We start from the raw sequence: 22,876 nt of genomic DNA, 5'->3' as shown, positions 1-22,876 counted from the left end.
CTTAGAACTTGGTATGAAAATTAATTCATTTCTACTGTGATTGTTTATTCTGTTCAGGCCTCTAATTAGAATCAATCAGTTTCACTAAACCCATAGGATTGTTGTCTTCTTTCACAGAGTTTGAGGTTGAGGATTGTTCATTATATAGTATAATAGTATATTATAGTGGCTTTATTATTTGTGATATAGTTATTTTGATTTATGCCTATAAAACTTCTATACTTCATCATCAGGTATATGTGTATACATAATACCATTCATATCTATATACTCCCCACGCACAAGGAATAATTATATTATTTCAGTTTTTTAATTAAATGTATTTTGTTAAAATTCTCAACTATTGTGCAAATTTTAATTGAGGACCATACACATTTCCAGTCACACACATTGTAGACATAAAGATACATCCCAAATTAATCAGAGATTACCGTAAATACTGTATAAAGAACATCAAATCTCCTTTGTCACTATGTGGGCAAGAAGACGTGGCTAAAATAATTACTAATATACAGTATGTTAAATAATATTTCAGAAGATTCCTTTGTAGTTGTACACCGAGATAGATCCTTGTGTTCACTGTTTTGTACTTAAAGACTGAGTTGCTAGCACAAGCCATCTTGATTATCACTACAAAAGTTTTTTTTTCTCCTGCTGATAATAGCTCATCTTAACTAATTAGCCCCCACAGTTTGTATGGCAACTTCCAACTTATCTGTATATGTGTGTGTATAGATAGATAGATAGATATCTATATCTATCTATCTATATCTATCTATCTATATCTATCTATCTATATGTTCCATTCTATGCATCCGATGAATTGGGCTGTAGCCCATGAAAGTTTATGCTCTCATAAATTTGTTAGTCTCTGTGGTGCCACAAGTACTCCTGTTCTTGTCTCAGCTGTGAGACGGTCTGTGTACTATATATATTTGTCATCACTGATGTGCCTGATAGTGCCTGTGTGTAAAACACACATCTTTTTAAAAAAATACAAAACCCTCACATAGACATTTTCATCTTCCTCAAAAACAAACAGGTCTTGGCTGGATGTTACATCCTTTCTTATTACACAAGTGCAGGGAAATAATGTTGGACTCACACTACAAAAGGCTTCCACCCACACTCCCAAAACACATCTCATCCTATTTGGATATTGCCTTCTCTATGATTAGGCTATCGGAGATAATGCCTAAGCTATCCTATCTGGGTCATAGGACTAGCACATTTGACAAATGATTGCTTCTGCTGCATGTATATTACTTTCTTATTCTCATTGAAATGAGTGAATGTAACTAGTAGGTTTGTGTCCAATAACACCAAAATTCAGAACAACTGTAACTTGCTTGTCTATGTAGCAGGACAGAGAATCTGTGGTTAGGAAAGGATTGATCATCCAGAGTTAGTGAAGCCTCACTGACTGGTAAAAACACATTTAATGGAGCCTATTTAAAACAAACAAACAACAACAACAAAAACCAAAGCAAACATAAAGCCTTCTTCCTAACTCAGAATTCAAGAGGCTGCCTTCAGCCTAATCACCACATTATTTAAACATAAAGGAGTAACCTAGAAAGCTGTAGCTTCAATCCATTAGCAAAACTTGCACCCTACTCCTCCAGAAGGTCTACCCTATTCTGCTGCCTAACCAGAAGGCATTAAAGCACATCTCTTTTATTGCATGCTGGGGGGAATTACCTAATTCCTCACACCTGGTTCCAGCCCTGTTTCCCATACCCACCGATTACCTGACAATCTCTACTCATAGTGAAAGAGTTAACCCTCTCACTGACAGTCTATCGACATGGGTGTGTGGGTGTCTGTCACATCCTACAAAATGAAACTGTAGCTTGCAAAATAATACAGGTTTGGTGGAGTTAAACCTCCTCCCATTCACCTCCTTGCAATCTAAAGAAAAACCACACCCTTTATATGGAAGCATGCCTGTGACCGGTTGGATCACAGAAACTCCCTGGGTGCTGCTACCCATTGTGCCCAGACTACTTCTGCTCCTGCTTTCCTGCCCTGTCAGCTTAGGACTTCAGTACCCTGCCTGGCTTGAACCAGACCCGCTAGCCTGCTGGAAACCCAGACCCAGGGTCCCCTAACAGCTGTAGGCTTAACTGAAAGCAACTTACAGAAGTGTTCCTGATTTTAACACTCAGATGCCCAACTCCTAAAGGGGTCCAAACCCCAAATAAATCCGTTTTACCCTGTATAAAGCTTATACGGGGTAAACTCATAAATTGTTCGCCCTCTATGACACTGATCGAGAGATATGCACAGCTGTTCTCCCCCCACCCCACAGTATTAATACATACTCTGGGTTAATAAGTAAAAAGTGATTTTATTAAATACAGAAAGTAGGATTTAAGTGGTTCCAAGTAGTAACAGAGAGAACAAAGTGAATTACTAAGCAAAATAAAATAAAACACGCAAACCTAAGCCTAATACAGTAATAAAACTGAATACAGATAAAATCTCACCCTCAGAGATGTTTCAATAAGTTTCTTTCACAGACTGGAGGCCTTCCTAGTCTGGGAACAGTCCTTTCCCCTGGTACAGCCCTTGTTCCAGCTCAGGTGGTAGCTAGGGGATTTCTCATGATGGCTGCCTCACTTTGTTCTGTTCCACTCACTTACATATCTTTTGCATAAGGCGGGAATCCTTTGTCCCTCTCTGGGTTCCCACCCCCTCCTTCTCAAAGGAAAAGCACCAGATTAAGGATGGATTCCAGTTCAGGTGACATGATCACATGTCACTGTAAGATTCATTACTCACTTGTCAGCACACACACATAGGGGAAGACTTACAAGTGAAACAGAGCCATCTACAGACAATTGTCCTGGTTAATGGGAGCCATCAAGATTCCAAACCACCATTAATGGCCCACACTTTGCATAATTACAATAGGCCCTCAGAGTTGTGTTTTATATTTCTAGTTTCAGGTACAAGAGTGATACATTTATACAAATAGGATGACCACACTCAGTAGATTATAAGCTGTGTAATGTTACCTTACAAGAGACCTTTTGCATGAAGCATATTCCAGTTATATTATATTCACACTCATTAGCATATTTTTATAAAATCATATAGAGTGTGTCACAATGCCCATACAAAAAGAAGAAAGATTCCTCTCCTCCCCTCCAAACATGGACCATGTAAACATATACCACTGGAACCCAGAAAAGGGAGGGAGAAAAACAGTTTCTGGACTCTTACGTTTCTCTGTAAATGTGTTCAGTCTTCTTATGCATTTGCAGCCCCTTCCAAAATTCTGTTCTCCTTGCACTGCAGACTTGCATTAGTTCATAGGGCAGAATTTGTGACTTACATAGCACTTTACAATCATAATATATTAGGCCTCATATTGTTATGAATAGATAAGTGTCATTATCCCTATCATTTTCCAAATGGGGAAACTGAGGCTCAAAGAGGCTAATGTCTCTATTTTCAAAAGTGTGCAGTACCTTATGTTCCTGACTTAAGACATTTGTAGGTCTCACGGTCTCCTCACTCCACATCCCATGCATCATCAACTACGAGTGTCTGATCGGTAAGTCATTCAACTTCTCTATGTCTCAGTTTCCCTGTTCAGACAATGGAAATATAACTATTGATGTAGCTACCGAACAAGGTAATGTACATACCTAAGAAGACTTGTAAAGTACTTTATTCCAGAACTATTAAGACCAGTCACTTGTAGAGGCTGGAATAAAATTCTTAAGTTTCTGGCTTCCAGCCCTGTTCTTAGTCCACGAATGCACACACACATACCAATTTTATAGCTTGATTCTCATAAATGAAAATGTGAAGCTAAAGGAGGTTTCAAGCAGTGGGTCTAAGGCAGCAAACTTCTTAAGAAAAGCCAATTTTTTTCAAATACAGTGTCCTATATACACTTCTAACATCTTGTCATTTAAAATGCGAAAAGCTGAACATTCTCCCAGACTCTACCCCTCATATACAACCCTTTTGCATTTCATCTCCCCGAGCTAGCATTCATCCTTTGCAAATGTTTAATAAAGGTGTTTACTCTGTTTTCAGTACAATGGGATCACAATTACCACAGCCAACTGGAACAATCTAGAACTGGTGTGTTAGTATAAGCAGAAGGAATATTCCTTGTGCTTGTGTTTTGTAACTACTTACTCACGTTCCTTCCTCTATCCATTTTGACAGCACATTTCAGTTATGTCAGTGTCTCACCTGTGAGAGCTATTTGTCATACTATCTACAGCTGTCAAAACAGCCCATCATCCCTGTGTTACAGGCACATTTGAATTACAGTAGAGAAGGGCAGTCAGGGATTGATTTTGCTGCATAGGTAGTTTGTTAAAGAACTACAGATGTATTATGGAAAACTTTGGAAACTTCCTATTAGGAAACAATTCTGTTCCTATGTGTACTGTTCTTCTTCCTATTTTCCTTCCTATTAAGGACATTGGCTTGAAAAGAAGCTCCTGTTTTTAAGTGTTCAGCCTCCTGAATACTCCAACTGAAGTCTTTGGAATCCTGTTTGTGACTTCATAATAATTACTGTAACCCCAGTAATTATTAAGATAACACAGCTTTGCCAAGCAATTACCTAGCCTCAACAGTATTACTATTGCTAGCTGTAGCACTTGGGAGTCACTATTTTTGCAGAATATGGTAGGATTATAAATGTAGGTGAGGAATCCGCCTCATCCAGGCAGGAAATGGTCAAGGGAGAGAAATCCCATTATTCAAACCAAATCATGGCATTTCCCCCATTCATTCAGTCGGAAATTCTGATTTATCCGCCACAATAGAACAAAGCCTCCAGCTTTCACCCAGACCACAGCACACAATCCATCGTCTACAGCCAAGCTCTACGATACAACTGCATTTGCTCCAACCCCTCAGACAGAGACAAACGCCTACAAGATCTCTATCAAGCATTCTTACAACTACAATACCCACCTGCTAAAGTGAAGAAACAAATTGACAGAGCCAGAAGAGTACCCAGAAGTCACCTGTTACAGGACAGGCCCAACAAAGATAATAACAGAACGCCACTAGCCATCACCATCAGTCCCCCACTAAAACCTCTCCAACGCATCATCAAGGATCTACAACCTATCCTGAAGGACGACCCATCACTCTCACAAATCTTGGGAGACAGGCCAGTCCTTGCCTACAGACAGCCCCCCAACCTGAAGCAAATACTCACCAGCAACCACACACCACACAACAGAACCACTAACCCAGGAACCTATCCTTGCAACAAAGCCCGTTGCCAACTGTGCCACATATCTATTCGGGGACACCATCATAGGGCCTAATCACATCAGCCACACTATCAGAGGCTCGTTCACCTGCACATCCACCAATGTGATATATGCCATCATGTGCCAGCAATGCCCCTCTCCCATGTACATTGGTCAAACTGGACAGTCTCTACGTAAAAGAATAAATGGACACAAATCAGATGTCAAGAATTATAACATTAATAAACCAGTCGGAGAACACTTCAATCTCTCTGGTCACTCGATCTCTGACCTAAAAGTCGTTATATTACAACAAAAAGACTTCAAAAACAGACTCCAAGGAGAGACTGCTGAATTGGAATTAATTTGCAAACTGGATACAATTAACTTAGGCTTGAATAGAGACTGGGAGTGGATGTGTCATTACACAAAGTAAAACTATTTCCCCATGTTTATTTCCCCCCCCCCCCCGCACCCCCCACTGCTCCTCAGACGTTCCTGTTAACTGCTGGCAATGGCCCACCTTGATTATCACTACAAAAGGTTTTCTCCCACTCTCCTGCTGGTAATAGCTCATCTTAAGTGATCACTCTCCTTACAGTGTGTATAACACCCATTTTTTCATGTTCTGTGTGTATATAAATCTCCTCACTGTATTTTCCACTGAATGCATCTGATGAAGTGAGCTGTAGCTCACGAAAGCTTATGCTCAAATAAATTGGTTCGTCTCTAAGGTGCCACTAGTACTCCTTTTCTTTTTGCGAATACAGACTAACACGGCTGCTACTCTGAAAATAGAACAAACAGGGAGTTTGACCCTCCGAACACACAGATAGTGCAGGATCAGCTGGAGGACAAGCCTATCTGTGGGAAGGCAATATGCCTTTGAACTGGCTATGGAGACGATCAGCAGGTCTCCTCCCACATCTCAGAGGAAGAAGCATTTCGATGGGATAATGGGAAGGGGCAGGAATCTGTGGATTTCATGTCCCCACTGTACTGAGATCTGTTGATTCTTTTTCTTTTTTCTTTTTTTTTTTTTTTGGCCTGTGGATACTGCACAATATTGTATTCAGGCTATATATATATTCAGAGAAAAGTATATATAATATGTTAGTATGAGCTGTACTCTTTGTAAATTATATGCTTCTGTTAGTTTTTTCCATGAGGCATCAGGATTTTTTTATGAACATTTTAGTGATGTCTCTGCATTGAATTCTGTCAGGATTGAAACAAGTTAGTCTTGAGTAAAAATTTATCTTCAGACATTTTGTGCTGTCATTGTAGCAAACCATTTTAACTGGGCATAGTAAATCTACTTAAATGCTGGGCTAGCTAATAAATTTTGCATATTTGACATCTTTATCAGTAAGAAGCAGCATGCTTGAATGGACAAATCCAGCCTGCCTCCATCTCTACTCTCATTCCAGCCAATATTCGCCCTCACACCTTACATGCTCTATGTCCTCTATATGATTACATCATTTTGTGAATATAATTATTATTAATAAACACGGTCTAAACTACATTGTGCACCAAACACATCTCTTTACACTCCTTTGCCAAGGCTTCATATGTTCTCCTTCACTAATATTTCCACACTCGTTTATGTCGGGGCTATTGTACAGGGCATTGTTTTAAATTATCATTAATATTACCACAGCACCTGGGAGCCCTAATCATGGACCAGGACGCCATTGTGCTAGATATTGTACAAACACAGCACAAGAAGATTGTCCCTGCCCCAGAAAGCTTACCATCCGAGTATAAGACAAGTGACAACAGATGCCTGCAGAGAGACTGGGGAGGACAAGGAAACATTAGTAGCCAGCCAGATAGGTGATACTAATCTGATTTAGTCAGCATTCCTGCAATCGGACACATAAGCATAGCTCCCCAACACTTGTTCAAAGACTCATTACCATCTTCTTAACTTTTTGGGGCTCTGCCTGGATACTGGTGATCAAATTGTGGTATTGACTGGGCTTCAAGCTAATCCATAATGTGGTGCTATATTCACTTCTTGGCACTTGCTCGGGGGATACAGAGATCCACTGGTGAGGAGCAGATTATAGGACCAAGTCCTTAGATTGTAAATTTTAAGCTAAGTCATCTTCTCTTCATGCATGTTGTGAAAGTGCCATTTATATTTACAGATTTTTACAAAAAATACTACAAAAGTAAATATTCCAACAGCTACACTGCATATCCCCTATGATTTACGTTCCAACGTCAGCCAAAATACTGTAAGCCATTAACCAGAGAGAAAGGAATAAATATTCCTATGTATATGCAAACTGGCTAAGTTACCATCATTGTAGGAACCTTCCATTTTGCATTTTTTTACTTTATTTTATTACTTCAATTGAGCAAACCTAAGGATGCACAGATGTAGGTCCTCCATATAATTTCCTTGGATTTTAGTAAATTTATTGATTTTTTTTATATGATGACGCAGCCTATATAGATAAATAACAAGCTATGATGAAAAAGCAGCTAGCATTTTATAAAACATAGTCCTGGACTATTGCACCCCTCAACTTTTTTTGTTTGTTTGTTTGTTTTTAAAGATGGGTCTTTCTGTGTTAGAAATTTTCTGCTATTAATAATATTAGCATTTAAATAGTCTTCATTTGACAATTAACTCTGGGTCTTATTTAGGTTAATGATGTGGGGGAAGGGTTGTTCTCATCTTTGCTGCTATGACTCTCTGGTCTGCTGCTGGTGTGTTGCAGCTACTCACTATCTCTTATTCATGGAAGATTGCAAAGGTATGGTCTAGCACAGGGTGAGCAGGGCTCACTGAATGTGGTGCTCTATCCATTGTTTATAGTTATCCCCCTCCCACAACCGAAAAAAGGGGAATGAGGGCTATACGCTGGAATAACTTTTGGTCTCTTTTGCTGAGAGCAGTCAGATCAAGATGCCAATTAGTATCCATTTTAAGTGTGTGTGTGTGTGTGTGTGTGTGTTGGGGGATATAGACATTCCTTCTCGAGGAGCTGGACTGAGATATGGTAGTGGATTATCACCAGCTTCTTTCAGATTGCCCCTCTAAACAGCCATCAGATGGTAAAAGCGTTTCATCACTGCCAAGCTGAAAGGGAAAGATTTTATGATCCACTACCAGGGTTCTCGGGCCTCCAGACCTCTAACAAACCACGTTGAACAGAATTGTTGTAACACATTGCTATTTCTTCTTAGGTAAACATTGTGTAAGCAGAGTCAGGATGAGCTCCACCCTGACATCTGGTGGTGAGGTGTGGCAAGTTGTGGAAAAGAACTTCAGGGGCTGATCTCATTTGCATAGGCACACCCTTTCCCCCACCTAGAATGAGGCCATAGCTACCCAAATGGTCACTTTGGCTGCTGTGGGATCCCCAGTGTCTCTGTTATTGGGGAAGGAAGAATAAATTGTTATTACCCTGATTATGGGAATAAAGGACAGAGGAACTGTACTTGGCCTTTTGTTATGATGGAGGGACTCACCATCACCTAAGTAGCACTCGCTAGGCAAGGGACATGGGTTCCAAAACTATGTGAATAGAGAGAGTCTGGGGACAGGTATTAATACCTGGTGGTATGGGCCCCCTGGTGAAGGCTTTATATGCTAATTGCACTTCCTCCTCTCTCCACTGTGGAATATCAGAGCTAATTTTGATTCCATTAGGAGTCTAGTTACAGGCTGCTGAGCTGAATTCACTTTGGGCTAATGGTGCAGCAGCACTGAGGCTCCCCCTACTATAAGCTGAAATCACAAAAGAGCTAAACTTACTAAGAGCTGAAATCACTGAGTGTTGTGTTAAGTAGTGGGGGAGCCTGAAGATATATGGTGGAGCAGTTTGCGGGACGGCGAGCAGAGCGGCTTGTGGAGCAGAGCAGTTTGCGGGACGGCTGGCAGAGCAGAGCATTGCAGTTTGCAGGATGCAGAGCAGAGCAACTTGTGGAGCAGAGTGGCTGGTGGAGTAGAGCAGTTTGTCGGATGCCTAGAGCAGCTCATGGGGCAGCTGGCAGAGCGGAGTCCCATGGAGAGGTGGGGCTATCAGCTTTGGACCACATAAGGTGCCCCTTAACCCCCCCCCCCAGGTTGGGAGGTAAAACTCTGCAGATAAACTTTCGAACTCTGGGGCTGCCCTGACCAGGGACCGAGACTTTTGGGTCTTTGGACTTTTGGGATTTTGGGTTGCTGGACTCAAGAACCAAAGGGAAAGGACATGCCCCAATTTGCTTGGGGTGGGTTTTTTGCTCATGGGTGTGTTATGAATCCTGTTGGTGGTGTTTCCCCAACATAATGCCACATTGTTTCTCTCTGTTATTAAAAGGCTTTTTGCTACACTCAGACTCTGTGCTTGCGAGAGGGGAAGTATTGCCTCTTGGAGGCGCCCAGTGGGGGTGATATATATTTGTCCCAGGTCACTGGGTGGGGGCTCGAGCTGGTTTTGCATTGTGTTATTGGAATGGAACCCCTAGATACTGAACCCGGCCCTTGTTGCTGCCAACTCTGACAGGCAGAAGGGTTACAATTGATTAATTCATTTTTCCTTTAACCTATTTTATTTAACATATGTAAGATACTGGAATATAGTTAATGGGTTTGGAATACCTATTTTTTTAAGAATATTAAACCATCCCATGTGCCCGGACTAGTATATTTTTATGGCAAAAGCTTGCAATGTTATACAGCAGGATGGAATTCTTTGCAGCTAAAACAAAACAGCTGTCACCTTCAACTCAACATGGCCAAAACCTAGATCTCCTAATGGTTCCCCACAAACCCTCCCTTTTCCTCTTTTCTCAATTGCTATGGACAATGCCACCATCCTCTCTGTCACTCAGGCCTGTAACCTGGACATCATCTTAGACTCAGACCTAATATCCAGGCTGTATCTAAATCTTCCTCTTCCGCCCCCCGTGACATCTCTAAAATGTGAGATTTTCTGTTCATCCACATATCTAAAACTCCCATCCCAACCCTCCTTATCTCACATCTTGACTACTGCAACCTCGTCTCTGGTTTCGGCAAATGTAGCCTTGTGCTGCTCATATCTAGGGCCCTACCAAATTCACCTCCATTTTGATCAATTTCACCATCCTAGGATTTTAAAAATTGTAAATTTCATGATTTCAGCTATTTAAATCTGAAATTTCAGGGTCTTGTAATTGTAGGGATCCTGACCCAAAAAGGAGTTGTGGGGGGGCCCAAGGTTAGTGTGCGGGGGAGGGATTACAGTGCTACCCTTACTCCTGTGCTGCTGATGGTGGTGGTGCTGCCTTCAGACCTGGGCGGCTGGAGAGCAGTGGCTGCTGGCTGACAGCCCAGCTCAGAAGGCAGAGCTGCTGCTAGCAGCAGTGCAGAAGTAAGGGTGGCATGGTATGGTATTGTCACCCTTACTTCTGCACTGGTGCTGGTGGGGCGCTGCCTTCAGAGCTGGCACCTGGCTAATAGCCACTGCTCTCTGACCAACCAGCTAACAAGGCAGCAGAGAAGTAAGGGTGGCAATACCACAGCACTCCTAAAATAAACTTGCGACCCCCCCCCCCAACTCCCTTTTCTGTCAGGACCCCCAGTTTGAGAAATGCTGGTCTCCCCCATTAAATCTGTACAGTATAGAGTAAAAGCACACAAAAGACCAGATTTCATGGTCTGTGAATGTTTTTCATGGCTGTGAATTTGATACCTATTCAGACTGCTGTTGCAAAGATTGCTTTCCTAGCTTGTTGCTTTGACTGTCACCCCTCTCACTGCATCTCTCCACTTGCTCCCCTTTCAGCATCACATCAAAAATAAGCAATTTGCCTTCATCACCTCTCATTTATTGTCGAGATGCCGACTGCCATCTCTGATCAGCCCATGATGCCAGCCTCCTTTGCTCGCTTGTTAAGTTTTCAAATAAACACCTTCCTGCTTTCCCCTATGCTGCCACTCATGCATTGGAGAAACTCCCCATAATTGTCCACACAACTGTCCTCCTTCAAATCTCTCCTTAAACTCTTATACCTATAAAAAATTGAAAATGGTTAGTGTGCTGAGATCACACCTTATCATGACGATGAGTCTTTTCTCAGTTCGCCTGTTGTCTTTTGATTTATACTTAGATTGTTAAGATATTTGGGGCAGGGCCCGCCTTTCTATTATGTATTTGTACAACACCTAGCACAATGGGTTCCTGGTCCATGACTCGGATTCTAAGGCACTGTCACAATGCAAGTAAATAATAGTAAACACCTAAGATTAAAATCTGTTTACAAGATATATAATGGCCTAATGTCTTATTTTAATGATGATAATTATTTTTTCTTCTTTTCGTATGTATCCTGAATTGTAAAGTGGTGTATCACTCTGTATCACATATGTTGATTGTTTATAACACTCTTTCTTCCCTAAACCCATTATCGAGTGAAATTAAATTACTGAAAGTCTTCATCATTCCCAATCAATTGCAGATTCTGTGGTGGTGTAATTTACTTAACCAGTGCCTTATCTTGATCTCATTTGAACATATTCCTTAATTTTTTTTAATTGTTCTGCAAAAAGAACCTTTCTAAGAAAAGTTTGCGTAGTATAAAAAAATGAATCTCATAGTTGGACTATGCAAAGAAATTAAGTATCTGATGTAGAATTTTTTCAATGTATTCAGAGCTTTTACAGGTATCTTTGCAGACCCAACTTCATCTAAAATCTCTAATGTGCATGTTATAAGCCTTATTCTAAATTTAGTGCCATAATTATATAGAAGCAAAATCAACCCTTGGATCCTAAGTGCTTTGACGTTAGTGAAAGTGCTCCTTATGAGTTTCACAATTAACCTCTGTATATTTGTCATTTATGGAAGCCAGAAGGAAAACTAAATGCATCAAATGAACAAAACTTTGTTCCTTCAGTGGATATTTGTTTTAAAACTTAGCTTTTCACAGGAGCCTAAGGGAGCTAGGTACTAAACTCCTATTGAAATTCAAGTAACTAATTTACTCAGTCTCCTTTGAAAATCTCAACCTCAATGTCTCTTTACCATCTATGTGTATATATACATTGGGCTTCAATTTAATTCCTTTGACTTCAGTGGAGTTACTTCTGATTTACACCACCACAGGTGGGAGGGATACTAATGCATTGTATTTAGATCAGATTGTGTGTTTCTTTTTGAATGTTTTGGAAACAATGATTTCTCTGTATAGTGTCTGGGAGGCAGGAAGCACAATACAGGGAAAAGGCAAAAGAAATTTGCATGTTTTTTTGTGTGCAGCTAGAGAGCATTTAATATCACTGAACAGTAGAGCATGCCTATATTGTGGTAAAAAAGTTAAGTGCAAAAAATGGCAGCCATACATTTCCCAAAAGAGCAAAGTAGTAAAAAATGAACATATGCACAAAGAATTTTCAGAAGATTATTTGTTAACCACCACATTATCATTCAATCTATCCTACAAAAGCTATAGCAGAGGATTATGTTATTCCAGAATGTCAAAACAGAGTATAGAGGGCCAATTTCTGTAAGAGTTACACCCATGGAAATCTGAAGTCAGTAGAGGCACTCCATTTTCAAATGTGAAATTCTAGACAGTGTAAACGCACATAAATAAAAATTGTATAACAGTAAGATAACCATAAACAATACTTCTGGAATATATTTCTTCCTTGCCAAGTGTTAGTCATAAAAAAAGGATGTTATACAGAATAAGTAATTTGCAAACAGTGTAGAATATGGGCGAGATCCAAAGCTGGTATAAATCAACATAGCTACATTGAAATCACTAAAGCTAAGATGATTAACTACAGCTGAGGATTTGCCCCTGTATATTTTAATCACACAAATCTATACACTATACCAGACATAGTATTTAGATATCCTCTTGTATCCATCCATTGTTATACGAAATGGAATGAGCCTGGAGAGGGAGAATAGTGTTATGGATAAGGCATTGGTTTGAGACTCAGGAGATCTGTCTTCAGTTCAATTCCTATATAACCCTGGACAAGACAGTCAAATTCATTCTCTTGGGGTGTAAACTCTTCTGGACAGGGCCCGTTCCTTACTATGTGTACATACAAAACCTAGCACAATGGGCCCCCGCCACTATCAGTGGGGTACTAATTTAATACAAATAATGAGAGATGGAAGAATGTATATAACCAAACACTGTCCCCAATGCCTTACAGAAATATTAAAGATAAATTTTACCAGAGTGTGCTTCCTCTATGATTTATATGGCAAGTGCCTGTCGTCATCATCATCTCCTGCGCTCTCGATGCAGATTTATGTTTTATTTCCTCCAACAGCATTTTTCTGGTCCTTCCTTCCTTCCAAATTTGTGTATTTTTTTTCCCTGCTATCGATTCCTAAGCCAGGGTGGTTATTTGATGTGGGCCCACTTTCAAGAGATTTCCCAGTATCTGCTAGAAACATACATGCTTTTATGTAATAAGACTGAGTCCAGAAAGGAGAAGAGTTAGATTTCTACCATACAGAATTTGTTTCTTTTGTTCTAGCCGATCCTGTTAGTCAGGTCCATGAAGGCAGACACATTGTATTCATGCAGGGCCCCATAGATTTAAATTAGACTTTCCACAGGCATAGGGTCTTCCAGGGACACCCAATTGCAGATGCTGGGCCTTAGTAATCTATTGGTGCTGAACTTTAGATAAAGTGACTATAAAGTTACTGTATTTATCTTGCTTTATAGTATTTCTCCTTTTTGGTATTGGGAATGATTTTTCTATAGATAAACTTTAAAATTGAAGAGTCTAGCACTAGTGCCAGGGATTCAGCTATACCTGCAGATATGTGCTCATTCCACCTCTGCTGGGAACCCAAGAGTACACAATATTCAATGTATTGTACAAATGTGGGAAATGATTCAAAAGATTGTTGTATTAGGTTACAGAGAGAAATCCATAGCTTTTCATTGCATTTGAAGTTTAATAACTTACACATCTTTAAAACAAAAACATTTAAAATAGGCAAGATTAAAAAGCATGAACTCTACAAAAATTTCCTAAATGAATCTCAGCAATATTGGTAGTTTTGTTTCATGAGTGTTTGCCTTGCAAAACGTGAATTTTTTTCATCTTGCATACATATGATCAATGCTGATATTTCACAATATAGGTTAAAAAGAATTTTCATATTTGCAGTTGGTCAGTAATAGAAACCTGGATAATAGATCCCCACTTCTAGCAGATGACAATGGGGAAAAAAATATTTTTGTGATGTCAAGACTTCATAGAAGAGCTGGATCTGGCTGAGCAATTTTGGTGTAGTGTTGGAACCTCTACCTCAGAAATTAAGATGAGCAACATTTTTATCATGATTGTTACATGCCACATCTTGAAATCAATATTACACTTCAGACAGTGCAGAATGAAGGCATAGACCAGAATCATAAGCAAGGCTGACTTGGTTGTTTCAGAATGGATTGGATGCACATCTTCTTGATTATCAGTCCAAACTGCCACTGACTGTGAATGGCCCTTCCCACAATGCTTCCATTTTAGGGGCCTGGAGCGCCTTTAAGACCATGACCTGGTCCCCCTACTTTGAAGGAACACTCTCTGGCATGTTTATCATACCAGGCTTTTTGCTCTTTTTGAGCATCCTGTAGGTTTTCTTTAGCAAGGGCTAGAGAGATTCGGAGGGTGTTTTGTAGGTTGGTTACAAAGTCCAGAATGTTAGTTCCTGGAGAAGGTGTAAACCCCTCCCATTGCTGCTTCACCAGCTGTAATGGCCCCTTAATTTCACGGCCATATATAAGTTCAAATGGTGAAAACCCTAAACTGGGATATGGTACAGCTCTGTAAGCAAAGAGCAACTGCTGCAACACTAGGTCCCAATCATTGGAGTGCTCATTTATGAATTTATGTATCATGGCCCCCAAAGTTCCATTAAACTTCTCCACCGTGCCATTTGTTTGATGGTGGTAAGGAGTGGCAACCAAGTGATTTACCCCGTGACCTTCCCAAAGGCTTTCCATAGTTCCTGCCAGGAAATTAGTTCCTGCATCTGTGAGGATGCTACAAAATCATGCATCGATGTCTTGTCCACAAACCCAGGGTTTTTGAACATCATTATTAGTGCCATAGCATAGTTGCAAAAGAAGCAAATTAAATTAATAAAATAAGGAAATAATATTGAATTTAAAAAAATAGATGACTTTGGACTGTATCATGTACTTTTATTTTCTCTCTGGCTGATCATCTTTCTTCTAAGCTCACCCTACATTGAATGAATGGCACAGACCTGTTCAGCAAATAGAGAGTCTGTGGCATGCATATAATACAGCTGGGCATATTTGGCACAATTATGCTTCAGCCTTTTGCTGTTAGGTAACCAGCCAGTAACCAGTTTTTTGGGGAGTGGTAGAAACCTATAGTTACTTTGTACAGAAGAAGGAGTGAACAGTGTTCATGGACTTTCACAATAGCTTAGCTCATGTGTTTCCATTATAGTTTCAGTTCTCTGAACCAGAGTTACTAAATCTTTTCTCACTTGCAAACCAACCAACTCAAAGCCGTCATCCTTAACTACAAGAGACTTGGCCCTGAACTTTAGAGAACTCCATCCAATAGCTGACCTATCATTTGGACTGAAAATAAGTGGGCATGTAGTTGGTAGCACCTGCTACTAATTCTTTACTCCTTGATAGCACCAAAACAGGCTGCTGGTTTTGGCTCTTTAACAGCAGAGGAAGAGGAAGGGATAGGCATCTAATACCTCCAGTGTTTGTATACAAGGCATAATTGGTTTTCTTGAGTAGGAGCCAGCACTGATGCTCTGCTGTTCTGGAGGAAAGTGTTATTTTGATGAATGGTACCCCCACTGACTTTGCAACACAGGCTTTACCATATTAGGAAGATCATTAAGACTGTCTGGTCTACTGTTAGTGTTCTGCCTCTGGCAGTGGACAAAACCTGATATTTCATATGTCAGAGGAAGAATAATGCATATGCAGTATAAAAAGTGGTTAGAGAGCTGGAGAGATTGTAGTAAAAACAATGATTACAAGATTATATTATATATATTTAAACTTGGCTAAGCAATAACTAAGCAGGGACATGACAATACTTGCAGGGTGTAAAACACCAGGGAAGAAGAGGAATTATGTGGCGTAATAATACAATTAAGAAAGAGAAAAATTAGGCATAATTCCAGGAAAAAAGAAGCTTCTTGTGAGTGCTATCTGGTATCCCATGGAATGGATCACAGTCAAGCTGGGTTCCCACAGGAATTGGTCCTGGGACCAGTTCTCTTCAATATCTTCATAAATGATTTAGATAATGGCACAGAGAGTACACTTATAAAGTTTTGAGAACAATACCAAGCTGGGAGGGTTGAGAGTACTTTGGAGGATAGGATTAAAATGCAAAATGATCTGGACAAACTGGAGAAATGGTCTGAAGTAAACAGGATGAAATTCAATGAGGACAAATGCAAAGTACTCCGCTTAGGAAGGAACAATCAATTGCACACATACAAAATGACTGCCTAGGAAGGAGTACTGTGGAAAGGGATCTGGGGGTTTTAGTGAATCACATGATATGAGTCAACAGTGTAACACTGTTGCAAAAAATGTGATCATCATCCTGGGATGTATTAGCAGGAGTGTTGCAAGCAAGGAATAAGAAGTAATTCTTCCGTTCTACTCCATGCTGATAAGGCCTCAGTTGGAGCATTTTGTCCAGGTCTGGGTGTCATATTTCAGGAAAGATGCGAACAAATTGGAGAAAATCCAGAGGAGAGTAACAAAAATGCTCAAAGGTCTTCAAAACAAAACCTATGATGGAAGCTTGGAAAAAATGTGTTTGTTTAGTCTGGAGAAGAGAAGACTCACAGGGGGACATGCTAACAATTTTCATGTACATAAAAGGTTTTTACAAGGAGGATGGAGAAAAATTGTTCTTTTTAACCTTTGAGGATAGAACAAGAAGCAATGGGCTTAAAGTGCAGCAAGGGCAGTTTAAGTTGGACATTAGGAAAAACTTCCTAACTGTCGGGGTAGTTAAGCACTGAAATAAATTGTTAGCGAGGTTGTAGAATCTCCATCATTGGAGGTTTATAAAAGTAGGTTAGATAAACACCTGTAGAATGGTCTGGATAATACTTAGTCCTGCCTTGAGTTCAGGGGACTGGACCGGATGACCTCTTGAGGTTCCTTCCAGTTCTACATTTCTATAATTCTATAACCTCTGAGGTTTGTGGAAGCGCCATCGCTTGACACACTAGAAATGAGTTAAGTATAGTCCTTAGTAGATGAAAAATAGGAACAACCCTTAGTAGTAAGATGGACAGAATGAACTAATCCATCATCTTTTATGATTCAACAGTAGCCATGTGTGTTTTTTGTGGAGAAAGGGTAGGGAATTCTTCCTGAACTTTTTTGGCCCTTAAATGTCATATTTGACAGTACCTATCGTAGCATTTATATCTACAAATACTATGGGTCTGTGATCTTAGTTTCTCTTTCTTTGTAGAGAGGGGGTACTTCCTCAGCCCACTCCAAACCAATCTTGCCCCTGCTGGTTGAATAAAGTCTCAAACAGCAACATCCCTCCTTCTGGGGTTTGGTTTCATATCAACACAAAATATCTCAAACAGGAGGTTTGGGATCTCTCAGGATTCCTTCTTGCCAACTCAGTCAATTCCAGACTCTTAAGTCTCACCTTAGGCTTCCCCATGTAGAGGTTCCTAAGCAGCTCCTGCTACTCATCAACTAGGAATTATTGCTGGTCCTTCCTCAGGCCACATGTCCAGGACAGCACACTTCTGCTTGTTGAGAATAGGTTGCCACTGATATCTCCCAGAAGGACTGGCTCTGAGTCAACCAGGTCTGTGCTCTCAGTTCTCCAAATACTACAGTTTAGGAGGGGAGCCAGGCAGAGATCAGAGTTGGGTGTTGAACCCCTTACTAGCCCAAGATCAACCTGTGACAGGGACACAAAACTGTCCAGCCATTTTTAAAATTCAACTTACAACTTTAGTCCCCTGACCTTCTATAGCAAAGACTGCCCCAAAGGCTGATTACCTGCTGTGTGAAAAAATTATTTCAATTTAGTTGTTTTAAATCTACCCGTCATTAAATTTATGGACCAATCCCCTTGTTTGTGTATTATATATAAAAAAGAATTACAAGACCCCATTAGTGGTGGAACTGCTAGTACAGATAATAAAACCGAAGAAATTTTATATTATGTTAGAAGACTAACACAATACCTGGATGTATAAAGAGAGGACTTTTAAGAAAGAGAAAGGAGGTGATATTGTCTCTGAATCTGGCATTGGTGAGCCCAACTGGAATACATATTCTGGTGTTGATATTTTAAAAAAAAATTGGACATGGTTCAGAAAAGAGCTAAAAGAATGATTTGTAGTCTGGAAAACATGCCTTTAAAATGAGATTCTAAAGGACCTTAATTTCATTTATCCTGGAGAAGATTAAGAGGCAACTCAATCATGGTCTTTAATTATTTACATGGAGAAAAGACATCTGACACTAGAGGTCTCTTTAATCTAGTTGACAAGGGCATTATGAAATCCAAGGGTTTGAAGTTGAAATCAGTGAAGTTCAAACTGTAAATAAAATATAAGTTAACACTAAAAGTAATTACTCATACTAATAGATTATTAAGAGATTTGGTAAATTCTTTATTGGTTGGTGTCTTTAAATCAGGCTTGTCTGTCTTTCTAACCAACATACACTTGTTCAACCACAAGTTGTTGTTATAGATGTAGGAATCATTGGGCAACATTCTATGGTCTGTGTTATGAGGGAAGTCATGATAATCAGACTAGATTATCATAATGATCTCTTCCAGCCAAAAAATCTATGACACTGAAAATCCAAGGAGAAGTGCCAACTATCTCGTATAACGTTTTCCCCTTTTTCTTTATTCTCCATGTGTTTGAAACTCAGTTTTGACACAGATCATTAGCCGGACAGTAAGTTTGTAAGAAAAGACTCCAGAAAGATATAAAATGTATTTTATATGAATATTTAATTAAAAGCTTGCATTTTAATCTTGCTGTCAAAGCATCTTTATCTTCATGGTACGTCCAGGTGCTATAACTGAGGTAGCTTTTTTGGATATGTTGAAATGAAAGCACCCAGTATACCGACAATCACAAAATATGTAATAAGTTTTCTTCCACAGTTCTTCTTCATTAAGTTATTGATTAAATCAGGTTATTGATTAAATCAAGTTAATATATAATCAGCTTTGTCCAAGCACAAGACAGTGGTACGTAGTATTTGGGTATTCAGTTGTTCAATAGCTAGGGCTTACTTCTGTAAGAGAAGAATGTTTTGTTAATTTATTTTGGTATTAACTTAAAGGGAAACAAAATCCATTTCAATAGAATCATAGAATCATAGAATATCAGGGTTGGAAGGGACCTCAGGTGGTCATCTAGTCCAACCCCCTACTCAAAGCAGGACCAATCCCCAACTAAATCATCCCAGCCAGGGCTTTGTCAAGCCTGACCTTAAAAATATCTAAGGAAGGAGATTCCACCACCTCCCTAGGTAACGCATTCCAGTGTTTCACCACCCTCCTAGTGAAAAAGTTTTTCCTAATATCCAACCTAAACCTCCCCCACTGCAACTTGAGACCATTACTCCTTGTTCTGTCATCAGCTACCACTGAGAACAGTCTAGATCCATCCTCTTTGGAAACCCCTTTCAGGTAGTTGAAAGCAGCTATCAAATCCCCCCTCATTCTTCTCTTCCACAGACTAAAATAGTGCAGGAGCAGTCGAGATTTGTGATGGTACATGTTGTCACAGCCTCATGTCTGCTTCAGAGTAGAGTACATTTGTGGGAGACAATCTTTTTAAAAAAGTAAAAAAAGGGTTTAAGTGATTTCTAAACTATGGTCCATGGACCACTGGTGCTGTGCAGACTCTTTGCTGATGGAGAAGTTTGTGACTCCAAATAATTTGACAAATAGAAAATAAAGTGCTATTTATCACATGACCTATCCCAGCCATTCTAACTAGTTAGCCATTTGCATTGCATTGTGTATTACAGCCCACAATCTTTATTCTTGTCTCGCATTCTGGATTTTTTGTATTCTGAAAATATATGTCATCTCTTTCTTTAGCTGGGGCTTTCTGTAGGGTTTTTCAAGCACTCTAAAAATGAATTTTTGCTTTTACATGATATCATTTCAAAAGGGGGGAGGGACATATCCATCCAAGTGACAATCCTTTTACCCTAAAAAGCAGCCCATATGTTATATCACTGTAGTAGCCACAAACCAGACCATGACTTTACTCTGAAGCAAAAACCAAAACAAGACAAAACCAAAACAAAAGCGCTTCATAAAGGCAAAGCTACTGCAGACATTGAGAAATAAAAATAGTCCCTTGATTAGATTTTGAGGACAACATGTCCTTTTGCTAATAACTCTCTGCTGCATCTTAATTGGTAAGTAAATCAATAAAAGATGTGTTTATTACTGCTTAATTGACTTGTTTGCTTTCATTGCAATCACTGATTTATTTTGAAATGGGGGATGGGTGCATGTTGAATATGGTCTTTGAATTTATTTAGCTTCATCTTTACATAGAAAAGTGCATTCTGTTTCCGAGAATCTGATCTGCTTGAAGAATATGTTTCAAAATCAGGGTCAAAAGCACCAGAAACTTCAGCAAGATCTCTGCTTAGCCAAATGGAGGCTGACAATGTCTTTCTAATGCCTTTAAAGTAGTGAGCTAAAGTAGACAGGGAGATTATTGTGCAAAAGAAATTGTGCTCTTAAAAATGATATTTTTAATTTCCTTTACAAAGTGCTAACAAAAAACCCTTATTTCATGTTGAACCTTGTATAATTCTGAATTTATACTCAGTGCCTAACAAAATCAAGTTGTTCTGGAATTATGGTCACATCACAGGCTGAACAAAAGCAATAGGAACTGGTGCATCCTAAGTGGCTTATTTATTTCTTCTCCAGATGACAATTTTGTTATGGAGTATTCCCTCCATTTCTAATAAATAAGACTTGTTGCTTGTTCCATGTGTATATAATCCATGACAGAGTATCACGAGCAAGGCTTGTTGTAATACATTGCCCCTAGCTAGGGAACAGAGCGGTGTACTTTGCAAATGAAAACATTTGTCTGAATGATGCATTTCTGAATGAGGATTGTTCTGTTTTGCAGAGAGTTTGGCCGCTGGAAAGTAAACAATCTAGCTGTTGAAAGAAGAAATTTCCTCGGCTCCCCACTGCCTCTCGCACCAGAATTCTTTCGCAACATAAGACTACTAGGACGTCGCCCAACCCTTCAGCAAATCACAGAGAACCTTATCAAGAAATATGGGACACATTTCCTACTGTCAGCTACCTTGGGAGGTATGGTCAGTGATAGGAAGCAGCTTCGTTATGCATACAGCTCCATTATAAAAATAACCACAAACGGTCAGAGTGTGTATGAATTGCTACTTTTATATTATCAATACCATTAACAGCAAATCCTTCAATTGACTTTTCTAGCTAAGAACATAGGGCCTGACTGAAGATCCCTGAAGATCTGAGGTCTCTGTCTTGTTAATGCTTAACCATCATTTTGTTCACCTTATGGTCGATCAACCAATACAAAACCGTTTTACTGATTTATTTGGACATTTTTAAACATTTTGCAGAAATTCAAAGGCATGACATTTTGCATTTTTAGTCAAAATAGTTCTATTTGCAAGTGAATAACATGAACATTTCCAATTTTTCAGTTATGAAATTTGGAAATTGGACTAAAACAATTGGCCTACAGAACAACGAAGTTCATAGGCCCACTTCCTCATTGCATCCATGCTGAGCTCAGTTATGATACTGGCTCAGTTACGATACTTTGATACCTGGCAAGATACTGGACCAAATAATTAAACAATAAGTTTTTAAGAACCTAAAGGGTACTAGGATTATAAGGAATAGCCAACATAGATTTGTCAAGAACAAATTATGTCAAACCAACCTAATTTCCTTCTTTGACAGGGTAATTGGCCTACTGGATAGAGGGAAAGCTGTAGACCTGTTATAGCTTGATTTAGTAAGGCCTTTGAAAACAGTCCCACGTGACTCATAAGCAAACTAGGGAAATGTGGTCTAGATGAAATTACTATAAGGTGGATGCACAACTAGTTGAAAGACTTTATTCATGAAGTAATTATCACTGTTCCTTGTCAAACTTGTAGGGGGTATCTAATGGGATTGCACAAGGGTTAGTCCTAGGTACTACAGTACTCAGTATCTTGATTGGTGTCTTGGATAATGGAGTGGAGAGTATGCTTATAAAATTTGCAGATAACGCCAAGCTTGGAGGGTTTGCATATCCATTGGAGGACAGGATTAGAATTCAAAATGACTTTGACAAATTGGAGAATTGATCTGAATTCAACAAGATGAAACTCAATAAAGACAAGTGCAAAGTACTTCATTTAGGAAGGAAAAATGAAATATACAACTACAAAAATGGGGACTAACTGATTAGGAGGTAGTACTTCTGGAAAGGATCGGTTGGTTATAGTGGATAACAAATTGAATGAGTCAACAATGTGATGCAGTTGCAAAAAAGGCTATCATAATTCTGGGGTGTATTAACAGCAGTGATGTATATAAGACATGGGAGATAATTGTCCTTTTCTGGTGGCATTGG

General features: G+C 39.5%; 1 protein-coding gene across 5 annotated transcripts in view; it reads left to right on the top strand.

Moving 5' to 3' along the window:
* Positions 1–22,876, top strand: part of BRINP3 (BMP/retinoic acid inducible neural specific 3) — a 285,973-nt gene that overhangs the window by 136,472 nt on the left and 126,625 nt on the right. For all 5 annotated transcript variants that reach the window (XM_074961151.1, XM_074961154.1, XM_074961155.1 and 2 more), the window contains exon 3: positions 21,389–21,579. In XM_074961151.1, the coding sequence (XP_074817252.1) occupies positions 21,389–21,579 (191 nt within the window). The remainder of the gene's footprint in view (positions 1–21,388; positions 21,580–22,876) is intronic.

The sequence above is a fragment of the Natator depressus genome, chromosome 8, assembly GCF_965152275.1.
Source record: "Natator depressus isolate rNatDep1 chromosome 8, rNatDep2.hap1, whole genome shotgun sequence".
Taxonomy (NCBI): Eukaryota; Metazoa; Chordata; order Testudines; family Cheloniidae; genus Natator; species Natator depressus.
The sequence above is the reverse complement of the archived record's forward strand: the minus strand, read 5'-3'. Positions and strand labels throughout refer to the sequence as shown.